Genomic DNA, 12,246 nt, shown 5'->3' on the forward strand with positions numbered 1-12,246 from the left:
AATTTTAATTTAAATAATAATAAAAAATGTAAATTAGGTGGTAATAAGTATTAGAAAGCTAAAAACAAAATTTTTATTATCAATTTTACGGTACGCCACGCGCTACGTTAGGGGGTGGATCAAATTTACTAGTCAGGATGCACGAGGACCGAACAGTACTCTCTGGATATTTTGAAACCCCGAATCCAACTTCGAGGGAAAGACACGTGTCAGCCTTAAATCAGAGGTAAAACTATTTTTTGAAAACCAAAAGTGGAAAGCTAACACTCAACGGGGAATCGAAGCGACTCGAACCAAGGCACAATCAACTTTAAAAGACCAGGTGGCACCTTCTCATTGGATACCATTTCAAATCTCAACGAAATTCTCCGTACCCCGACCTGTAACTTTATCACTTCCCCTCATTGGATTGTGCCCACCCCCAAAAAAAAAAAAAACCGAACATAATCCCAAAACCTCAACGGTTTTTGTGACTCTCTTCTTCTTACCACACAAAACACATAAATTTGAGAGAGAGAGCGAGAAAACATAGAACAAAGAAGCAAACTTTTTTGAAGGAATAGATTTTAGAGAGAGAAAGTGTTGTTGGGGTTTTTTTTTAATTTTGTTTTGCTTTTTTGAAAGAAAAATTTGGTGTATTTGCAGGTGAAACAATGGAGAGTTTGGAGGTTATTTCTGTTGAGCTTCCAGCACCTGCTTCTTGGAAGAAAATGGTACCCTTTTTTTTTCTAAGTTTTAATTCTTGTTCATTTTGTTTGTGCGTTAATTTGCTTGTTCCTTTGGAAATTTTGTATCTTGCTTTAGTATTTTGCTTCTAAGTGTAATTTTAAATCTGTTTGCTTTTTTCCTTGAAATTTTGGGCTATTTTGGTGTTGTGGTATAATTTGGAAATTTATTGATTATTCTGTGTATTATAGGTGGATTTTGTGTGTTTATGGTGGTAATTTTTGTCATTGGAGTTATTTTTGAAGATTTTACCTTGTTTTGGTGGTGGTAGTTGAAGCTAGGGTTTTTATGCTCCTTTGTAAAAGTTTTAATGTTTTCAACCATGTTTGGGTTAAGTTTAGTTCTTACATGGTGAATAATTTTTCCAAAACAGAAAATGTTATTTCTTTGAAGAAAGGGAGTCCTATTTTGGAATATATATGAACTTCATGAGTGTTTTCAGTGGTTTTCCAGCTGAACTCTGCTGCATTATGTTTTGTGAGTACTTATTTAATAGTTGTTGAGAAAAGCGAAGTAGATACGTAATAATGGAGAAAGCTCTAAAATTTGAATTGGTGATAAACTTTTATATGGAATTGAAAAATTGACATGGATGTCGTGAGATTGACTTTAGAAGTTTTAAGCGATCAAGATTGTAGGGAAAAAGAAGGTTCTGAAGTGTGGACTATGATTTTGAGATATTTTAACTGGATGGGATGAACCACCATTGTGGATTGGGTTATGCTGTTTCTACTCAGTTAAAAGTGGGATGTTGTTTTGTTCTGCCTTGTGCCTAAAGAAAAAAATGTTCTAAACCTTTGCTATGTCAATTCTTTGGCACCAGTCTTTAATGTTTCTGGTATAGGAATCTTGTTTCAAATGGAGCTGACAGTGGTTATTTGGTGACAGAGGATCTATTTTCTCAGTCAAGCTAAAGTTTGGTCAGGTGCCTTTAGATGTAGTCGTAAGCAAGAAAAGGTGTCTCATAATGTTTCTGAGCATTAAGTGTTAACTTTTGAGATCTCCTATTGTTGTTGAATGCTGGAGATAAATATGAGCCCCTATCGGGAAGGTGATGAATTTGCTATTTCATGGGGTAGAGGTCTTAAATTTAAATGGTGAAACGGCTTTCTTTTAATCATGTTTGTACAAAGATGATTATGGATGTCACTGGGCTTTCAAGTGGTTGGTTGTGTTGTTTATAACATGATGTGTGTTCATGTATTCTCTAAGTCAAACTATGGTATGGTTAGATGCCATTAGATCCAGTCATAAGGAAGAACAGTTTTCTCATCATGTTTCTGAGGGTTAAGTGTTAGCTTTTGAGATTGAATAGTCAATCTATCAAAACTTGTTCTCCTGTTCTTTCTCCTTGGGAAGCATGCGCCAAGTTCTCCTATTGTTGTTGAATGCTGGAGATAACTATGACCCCCTATTAAGAATGTGATGAATTTGCTATTTCATGGGTTAGAGGTCTTGAATTTTAACGGTGAGCCGGCTTTCTTTATGAATTGTACTTTTAATCATGTTTGTACAAAGTGGATTGTGGCTGTAACTGTGCTTTTGAGTGTTTGGTTGTGCTGTCTATAACCTGATGTGTGTTTCATGTATTAATGGTCCAATGAAAATGAAAGTTCATTGTTTTAATGAAGAATTGAGTTAGAAAATTCTTTTACTTAGCCAATTCATGGGTTTCTTTAAAATATATGTCATCTTTCTTGAGCTATCATGTATTCGAACTTACTGAACTGAAGTCTACCTAGTTGGCCCCTGCTACAACCTTCTTTACTTGGACTAATTGCTGATTTTAATTTTTAAGCATGTTTACTGTTCATCATGGATCAAATGGAAATAATTACACTTACTGCTGATGCATCTCTTGTGCCATCTTGCTTAGGAGATTTTCCATAAAGTAGTGAAATAGCTGATAATGTAGCCACATGAGGAAAAATCAATATGTTAGGAAGGGAGCCCTTGGAGTACAATGAAGTATGGAGATCCTCTTGATGATCAACATTTTGACCTGTGTTTAGCTTTCTTTGATTCTGAGTTTTAGTTTGTTTTTTCAAAATTAAATTTTGAGTTTGAAGATGGTCTTGTAAATTTACAGAATGGTAAACAAGGGGGTGGGGGTTGCTTCCCTTGTTCTCTCATTAAAGTTTATTCTCTTAATGATCAACATTTTGACCTGTGTTAGCATTCTTTGATTCTGAGTTTTAGTTTGTTTTTCCAAAACGTAAATCTTGAGTTTTAAGATGGTCTTGTAAACATAAAGAATGATAAACAAGGGGTGTGGGGGTGCTTCCTTTGTTCTTTCAGCTTTAAAATTTATGGTGTACAGATCAAGAAGCTTTACTTGTAATTCTCTGTTATTACTGCTCTTTTAGAGCCATCTTTTAGTTGCAATTTTATTGATATCCAATCAATATTGATTCTGATATATTCAGATAGTGAGAATGCTCCATCACATCTCTTTGCACATAATGCTTATTAAACCTATTAGCTACAACATATAGCTTGTCAATACTTAAAATCCTATCCGTTAGATGTGAATTGTTCATATTTTGCATGTTTTATGTAGATTGTATGAAAGAAAATAATATTAAAAGTGTAATGTAATACAGTTACTATTTGGTAATTCAGTGGTCTATACTTTTGGCCAGGGTTGAGGGTGTTAGTTGATGTAAAATTTTGACATCTTTTCACTGTGTGTTTGTTTGTTTAGACACCGAGGTTCCATTTGGTTGATGTTGTTATGATTTGCTTTCTGTTCACAAAAATTAAATAAAAAAAAAAGAGAAAAAAAAAAAAGACAACTAACAAAAACATCAACCAAATGGAGTCTGAATAATCTACCCTTTTCTGGTATTTTTGTATTTAATGGTCCCCTGCTTCATCTGCTTTGAATTGCTTCATGATCACTGTTAGGTTAGTATCTTGTGTTTTAACCTATTTACCTTTGCAAATGTCCTTTGAGCCACTTGCATGTCTCTCTTGCGAAAATTAAGAGGTATTTTCGGCATGGATTTTTAAACAGGTATTGGGTGAGATTAACAATTGGTTTTAGAGAAATTATCCTTCTGAATATAAGACTTATTTTCGTGTTTTATTTTCTAATTATTGTTGGCAAAAGCTTGTGCACTTATATGTGGTTTTACATTTACGGTTTCATGTGGGTACCTGGTTTATGATTTTTTAATGTTGTAACTTGCTTTTGTTTATTGTTAGTTGTCATTCATAAAGGACCACATACCAATTGGAAGGTCCTTTTAGTAAACATTAGCAGATTGGTTTAGGGTTGATTTGTTTTTTCAATCACTGGACGGTTTAGTGTTTACTTCTACCAGCTGGCAGGCAAAGTTGTTTTTCTTTCATGGGTCACATTTGCAAAATATTTTTGATATGTACTCTAGGAGAGTTTATTTATACTCATATGATATATTTGGTGCTTGTTGCAATTGGAGTTTGGATGTTAACCCAAACAAGGAGAGAAAAAAGAAGAGGCAAAATCAGGATGACGACGGAAAAGAGAACTAGGGAGACCTTGCTCATTGCTGCAGCTGGTGGTCATGCTAGGTTGCTAGCTAGTAAGATGCATATTGCTCTCTCTCGTTGTCCTACTTGGTTTGATATTAGTTATTGCTGCAAATTGGGTTGACTTCATTGAAATCTCGATTGTGGGTTTTGTGGGCTGATTGTGCAAGAGATGAACCGACACTTGAGCAGTTATATTAGAATGGTTTCTGCCATACAATTAGGATCATGCAATGCATTACTAATGGAAGCAATAAGTCAACTGGGCAGTTTTGAGAATTTAAGGAAAAAAATGCAGCATAAAGCGCATTTAGTTTTAGATGTTATAAGAGCAGGAGTTTAGACAAAAACTTTGAAGGATCCTGGGAAGTTTTAGAGAAGTAATGAGAGCTATTAGAAGTTTGTGATGATTTGATTGTATGCTGTGATTTAAAATGGGGAAATAGCTTTGTAGTGAACTTGGATGGAAGATCTGGCAGGACATGTCTTTGCAGTCCCCTTCAAAACATTTCTTTAACAAATCATGCCTTCCACTTGCTCCATATGGTATAAAACACACATATGACTTATGACACATTCTGATTTACATATGTCAGTGTTCAAGTTATTGTGCTTCTTATCTTATTTGATTGATGGCTGTGGTGCCTACTTGTATAACATGTTTTTCCTGCTCATTGTTGCAGTATTTTCCCAAGAAAGTTGGTTCACCAAGGAAGACTGAGATCATGTTCGTTGCACCAACTGGGGAGGAGATTAATAACAGAAAACAGTTGGAGCAGTATCTAAAATCACACCCAGGTAATCCTCCCATTGCAGAGTTTGATTGGGGTACTGGTGAGACCCCTAGAAGATCAGCAAGGATCAGTGAAAAAGCTAAGGCTACTCCAACACCAGAGAAGGAACCCCCAAAGAAGCGAGGCCGAAGATCATTGAGTGCAAAGAAGGAAAACAAGGAAACAGAGGCTGTTCCTGAAAAAGCTGAGGGTGAGAAAGGAAGTGAAAAGCAAGATACTCAAGCCACTGTGAAGGAAACTGCAGAAGGTGAAAAGGAAAAAGATGGGGAGGTAAAACAGGTTGAGAATGGAGGTAAAACAAAAGCAGCTGACCTGACTGGGGACAGTGATGCCAAGATGGAGGAACCTGGGGAAGAAGAAGCTGGTAAAGATGTTAAGATACCAGATACTGCAAAGGATGACAAAAAGGGCGAAGCTGCTGGTACTGCAGAAAACCCAACGTCAATGGAATTTCAAGAGAAACCTGCAGAAGCTTGTTGCACTGATGGAACTCCAACTGAAGAAGAAAAGGTCGAAGCCCCTATTGAAAAGGTGCCACAAACTCAGGCAGAGAAAGAGAATGGTACATGTGAGAAACAATCTGAAAACCCTGAAACTGTGACAATGGAAGCTAACGGGGGAGTAGAGAAAGAGAATCCATATGGAGCAACCTTTGTACCTGAGGGAGAGGCTAAAGAGAAACAAGGTGTACTGGAGGTTTCTGGCAAGTGTAATGTTCAGGTAGAGGAGAAAGGCAAGGCAGTGGATGGGGAGTTGATTGAAAATGGTAAGGTTGGGCAAACTGATGCCCCACAGCCTCCGGGACCTGCTGCCATAAGCTGCTAAATGTACCATCTATTATCGTAGCTATCCTGTGGTACTGTTTTTTTGTATTTCCCTGTGTAACCTCTATGATTCCATGGATGACTGTAACATTAATGCTGTTGATGCTAGATTTGATTGTAAGTAGGGAAATCAACCTATATCCCTGTAAGAAGTAGGTTTTGAACAGTGCAGCTTTTGTTACGTTGTGTAGAACTTAGATAGTAGGGACCTGGAACTCATAACTTATGGTTAGTGGCTCAAGTTTAAAGTTGGACATGACATGTAATGTGGCATGGATTAACAGCATCGTGTATACTTAGATATTTCTGTTTAGACAATATGCGCAGATGTTTGCTGTGCAGATTTTAGTATGATTACTATGAAGAAGGAAAGATAGGATGTGGAGAAAGCTGGATAAGCGATGGTGCTAGAAAGAATGGCTGTGGCAAGAAGGTGACATCGTCTTTGTCTCTGTTCTGACTTGTGGGAATCATTTCCATCATTCCTGGCGTGTGCAGTCTCATCTTTCTGCACTTGTTTAAACATTCAGCTATGAAACCTCCTGCGTAAATCGTGTAACAAGTATCCCTCCGGCAATATTCCTGCTAGGTCCTTTCTAAATCTCATGTTGAAAGGGTAAGAATCAGACTTATTGTTCTCAGGATCTTTTTACATAATTGTTAAAAAGACAATGTTGATAACCCCTTGATCCTGAGCATCGCCATCTTTGATGGACGTAATTGCGATTTCTTACAAAAATTAGTCCCTACACAGATTATTGGTAAGATTTCACAAGAGCAATACGTAGTGGTACGTTCATGGTTAATGACGCCCTTAAAAGAAGTGAACTAGGTCTTTCTGCTGAAGATTTCTGCAACTGATGACGTTAAGTAGGAAGAGGATCTCAGCATTTTTTAATTACATTTTGCTCTATTCGAAGGGTCAGTTTTTCCCCATATGATAAATAATCGCTCTAATGATCACTAGAATATTCAAATATCATTGTCGAACGGGTGCATCCACCTATAAAGCTATTCCTCTCCTAGCTTAAGCAGCTCAATAATCATGCCACCTCACCTCCATAATGCAAAAGCTACAAGCAAAAGCCAACCTTATTTCCGTCATCAAGCATGATTCACTTCTCCTCCTTTCCGAAGAAAGGTATGCATCAATAGTTATTCAACTATCCATCTGCATGTATAGAGCTCATCATGTTTATGAACAGACAAACCCAGGAACAGAAAGCTGCAAAAAAAGGCATGCTTTGAGAGTAAAGTAAGAATCTATCAGTTTTTTAATCTTTGGGTTAACGTTAAGAATCTTCTTCTTCATTTCTCAGGTCTGTTTGGCACATCATCTTTAAACTAAGGTTAAGAATCTTTTCCGGGGTGGTCTATGGGCATCCCTGCAGAACAAGCATTGCATTCTTTTTGCTTCCGCCTTTTAAGTCACAAAAGACTGGAATATATCCCCACCTCCTTTCTACAAATGGAATGCACTTTCTTTCATTACCTCGCTACATCTCACATGGGTTCTACTCTCTTTCTTTGGCTCCTCCTCATCTTCTCTGTCTTATGTTCTCCCGGTTTGTACCTTTCTTTTGATTTCTTATGTTAATACTTACTGAATAATTAAGATAATTGGTGTAAGTATCATAATATAGTTTGTTCACCAACAAGGTTGCTTTGATTTATTCCATTAATTATATCGTTTGGAAAGTGTATGTTAATCTCTTTTCATTATAACTTATATAGGCTACAGCTGAGTTAATGAATTACTCCGGCTTTCATGGGTTGTATTGGACATTCTTTTGTCGTTGGATCATTGCTTTATTTTGATTATCTTGTACTTCTGTTGTCACTATCATTCTTGTTTTTCTTCTTTCAAAATTATATTGTAATGCACATGAAATGTTCTGATAGCATTAATGAAATCTGTTCTTGGTTAATCTGGATGTCTTGTACAAACCTAAAACGAAGGCAGGCAGGATTCTGCCTTCCAATAGTAATAGCTTTTGTAATGACTGTGCAGTTATGTCATGCAGTTGCAGCAGCACATTCAGCCACATGGACCTATGGAGTAAATTATGGCAGAATAGCAAACAATTTACCGGCACCCGAGAGTGTGGTGACCCTTCTAAAGGCTGCGAAGATAAATCACGTCCGAATCTATGATGCTGATCATGGAGTTCTGCAGGCCTTTAAAGGGTCTGGTATAGAAATTATAGTTGGACTTCCCAATGAGTATTTGAAAGAAATAAGTATAGGGGAGGATCGAGCCATGATTTGGGTAAAAGAAAATGTACAGGCATTCCTTCCGGGAACTCGTATTCGAGGAATAGCTGTGGGAAATGAGATATTAGGTAGTGGTCCTATAGAACTTTGGGAGGTTTTATTGTCTGCAGCAAAGAATGTTTACAGTGCTCTTTACAGGTTGGGTTTAAAAGATACTGTTCAGGTTTCAAGTCCACATTCAGAGGCTGTATTTGCCAATTCCTTCCCACCATCTGCCTGCATCTTCAGACCTGATGTTCTTCCATTCATGAGGCCACTTCTGCAGTTCTTCTCTCAGATTGGTTCTCCATTTTATATAAACGCATATCCATTTCTAGCCTATAAGAATGATCCTGAGCATATTGACATTAACTATGCCCTATTCAAAGATAATGCCGGCATTTATGATGCAAAGACCAAGCTACACTATGATAACATGTTTGAAGCTCAGGTTGATGCAGCTTATGCTGCACTGGAAAAAGCTGGTTTTCCAAAGATGGAGGTCATTGTTTCTGAAACTGGTTGGGCTTCTCGTGGGGATCCAGATGAAGCAGGTGCCACAGTTAAGAATGCAAAGACTTACAATAAGAATTTGCGTAAACGGCTAGCCAAAAAGAAGGGTACCCCCTTCAGGCCAAAGATGGTTGTGAGGGCTTATGTTTTTGCCCTGTTCAATGAAAACTCCAAGCCGGGACCAACCTCTGAGAGAAACTTTGGATTGTTTAAGCCTGATGGAAGCATAGCCTATAATATTGGATTCACTGGACTTGTACCTTCTGCAGCAGCCTCCTCATTTCTCTCTTTTAAGGTATGGTTTTCCTTCTGACTGCCTATCTAACATTCCAATTTCATCAATCATGACTGGGTTCAGAGTTATGTTTTGCCCATTTTTTTAATGAATTTTCCTCCTCAAATTCATTTTCCCAACATTGTTTTTTCTTGCAGGATATTGCAGTTCAAGGTTGGTTTTTCATGGCTTGGGCTGTAGTTCTACTGCAGAGTTTAGGCTTGTAAATAGTCACACGACTTGTTGTATAGCAATATTCAAGAATAACCAATTCAATTTTTTTCTTCTTGTAATAAACAATCATTCTTGAATTAATTGATGACCCAAAATTGCTAATGCCCTTTTCTAACATCTTCAGCAATTGATCACCAATATAGCTTGTAAATTAAAAGAAAAAAAAAAGAGAGAGGAAGAATCAATTGCACAGAAAAAAAGAACTATATGATATCCACTATTTGGATTGAATGTTTCATAATCTCAAACATTTTAATCACATATATTTAGTGAATCCAAATACAATTTTTTTTTAAAATCAATTAATGAAAGATTGAAGTCACGAGAATCCTCGATGAAGTAAAAGATGTAAAAACTTTTCTCCTCCTATACAATAGATCCTACATCTGTAATAGTTTTTCTATCTAATAAACATGTTTTTTGAATTGAAAGTCTGGTACCTTATACTTAACAGGTACTTTGAAGACTTGAGATCCGATGCAAAGAATTAAGTAAAGGAAAATAAATAAATAAAATAGTACAATACATGCTTTTTCAAAGAAGAAGAATTGTCAAAGTGGGGCAAGATGCAGTTAGAGCCAAGAAGATTCGTTGCCATTTATGAGCAAAGAGTCGTCCTTGTTCGGTACTACAAAGTCTTTGCTATAGGAAGAAAAACAATGAGAGATTGAGATGACCGGAGAAAGTTTCAAACTTATAAAAATACTCCAAGTAATTTATTTGATTTTTTTTAAATTTTATTGACTCCAAATGACAGGGAAAATATACAACACACTATAATTTTTCTTCCATAGTTGAAGCCTTTGACCTGGTTTAACATTTTTCTAACCAGGACATGTGTATGTTTAGGGGAAAGTCGTTGCATACCGTCCTCTTTACTAATTTTACCTCTATTTGACTCAATAATTCATGCATAATTTCTCCAATGAAGAAAAGCACTTGTAATTTCAGAAGAAGTTCTAAGTCATGGCGAGAGGGTCTAACAATTAATGGCAGACTAGTCTTGGTTGAGACTTTCTAAGTTTGGTCACACGCGTACAAAGCAGACCGGCGTTCATGCTTTTGGTCTACATTGGTGCTCGCCATCATCTCCTTCTTCTTCCATGTCAACCCTGCGTTTACGTTAGCTCTCTCTATATAGGCTTACAACCCTCTCGTATATCTCATCACTCAAAGCATTAAAAATTAACATTGAGATATAGCTAGAGAGATAGTACAGTTGCGAGAGATCAATGGCAAGGTTCATGTGCATGGCTGTTGTTGGTATCGTGGCCGCGGTGTCTCTAATGCAATGCGCGGCGGCGCAAACGGTGCATGTGGTGGGGGGCGACATGGGATGGACCGTTCCCCAGAATGGTGCCGCCGCATACAGCACTTGGGCGGCTGGTAAGAGGTTCATGGTTGGAGATATTTTGGGTAAGAAAGCTCTCTCTTTTAAGTAATTTTCATAAAAACTTGACACAGCAAAACAATTAAAGTCAACATTTGTTTCATATTTTTTAAAGAATTTAATACACTAGTAAAACCTAATTTTTATAAAATAAGCAAATAGAATTTGGAGATTAAGTTATTAGTACATTGAATATAAATTTATAAAATTAAATTACTTCTTACGTATAAAATAATAATAAAAATATTTAAAATAATAGGTCACTAATCATTAGATGAATAAAAAACCACAAACATAATATAGAAAAATAAATGTATAACAACGGTGCGAGGTCATGAGATATGACAGGATCAACGTGCTTTAAGGCTGAAAACAAGTTTTCTGTTTCCATTAAGTTAAAGACTTATTTTAGTATTATGTATTTTTTTTATTAATATATATATATGATTTTTTTAAAAAATATAATCATGTTTAATTTAAATACTATAAAATCCTCGATATCATTTGGATAATATCTATGTTAATAATAATCTTTTAATTTGATGAAAGAGTTTATTTTAACCATTATAATTACAGGCAATCTAATTTCCATGGCTTAACATTTTCGCAGAGTTCAATTTCGCAACAAATGAACACGACGTGCTGCAAGTCCCCAAGGCATCGTTTGATGCATGCAGCAACGACAACCCTATAGGAAGCACTATCACCGTCGGACCGGCCAACGTGACCCTCACCTCCGCCGGGGAAAACTACTTCATTTGCACATTTGGCCAGCACTGCCAATTTGGCCAAAAGTTAGCCATTACTGTTTCTGGCTCTTCCGACTCTCCTTTGCCAGCACCTTCACCCACCAGTACTCCGACCACCCCTAACAGCCCCTGTCCTACATCTGGTCCCACTGGCTCGACTCCTTCGGGATCAGCACCGGACCCCAATGGCAATACTAATTCTTCATCTTCTGCTGTTTTAGCCAGTTTGTTGCTGTCCATGTTGGCCATTGTTATGGGTTTAATTGCCTAAGATAGTGGGAGAGGATGTCATTCTTCTCATTACTTCATTTCCTTAGTGAGCAATTGGGGGTATATCATTGAATAAAGTTGTGATTCATTTCATTCGAAAATTTTGTACTAATATATATATTGCTTTGTTATAAGCATACGATGATCAATAAAAGTTTTTCTTTTTATTTTTATAAAATAAATTATGAGCATATATGCAATGAATCAAGTGAGTTACCCAAAATATATTTATCAATAGAGCTCATTTCAAATTGTAAAGCTCGAAATTCGGGTTTGAATTAGGTTTGAGATACCCATAGTCAACTTGAATTGTAATTGATTTAATGAGACTTGTTTTAATGTTACGTACTTCATTAATGTAAGATATATATAATAATTTACTTTTTTAAAAAATTAAAATTCAAAACACAATCTCAAATTGTGATTGATGAGTACACAATGTGAATAAATTTTAAAAAATATATAAATTATATTAATTATATATTATAATTAAAAATATTGAATATATTTTAAATTTTTAATTAATTCAATACGAGAAATGCCCAATCTTTATGAATATTGATTAAAAAAATAAATATTCACCAACCCAAGCTCTAGTAATTCTCGAGTACTTGACTAATTAATTTATAACTTAAAACAAAGTTGAGGAGTTTCTATCATTAATTAATTTTCTAATTTTATGGCACTTATAGTTATTACATGAATT

General features: G+C 36.1%; 3 protein-coding genes across 3 annotated transcripts; all 3 read left to right on the top strand.

Moving 5' to 3' along the window:
* Positions 400 to 6,144, top strand: LOC18595255 (methyl-CpG-binding domain-containing protein 11). The gene is made up of 2 exons (XM_007023123.2): positions 400 to 713; positions 4,923 to 6,144. The coding sequence occupies exons 1-2, from the start codon at positions 654 to 656 to the stop codon at positions 5,856 to 5,858; spliced, it is 996 nt and encodes a 331-aa protein (XP_007023185.1). The 5' UTR covers positions 400 to 653; the 3' UTR covers positions 5,859 to 6,144.
* LOC18595256 (glucan endo-1,3-beta-glucosidase 14) lies at positions 7,293 to 9,233 on the top strand. The gene is made up of 3 exons (XM_018122594.1): positions 7,293 to 7,422; positions 7,882 to 8,918; positions 9,056 to 9,233. The coding sequence occupies exons 1-3, from the start codon at positions 7,326 to 7,328 to the stop codon at positions 9,122 to 9,124; spliced, it is 1,203 nt and encodes a 400-aa protein (XP_017978083.1). The 5' UTR covers positions 7,293 to 7,325; the 3' UTR covers positions 9,125 to 9,233.
* Positions 10,078 to 11,712, top strand: LOC108662379 (umecyanin-like). The gene is made up of 2 exons (XM_018122595.1): positions 10,078 to 10,547; positions 11,132 to 11,712. Exons 1-2 carry the CDS (start codon positions 10,364 to 10,366, stop codon positions 11,539 to 11,541), a joined length of 594 nt encoding a protein of 197 aa, XP_017978084.1. The 5' UTR covers positions 10,078 to 10,363; the 3' UTR covers positions 11,542 to 11,712.

This window comes from Theobroma cacao, chromosome 6 (genome assembly GCF_000208745.1).
Source record: "Theobroma cacao cultivar B97-61/B2 chromosome 6, Criollo_cocoa_genome_V2, whole genome shotgun sequence".
Taxonomy (NCBI): Eukaryota; Viridiplantae; Streptophyta; class Magnoliopsida; order Malvales; family Malvaceae; genus Theobroma; species Theobroma cacao.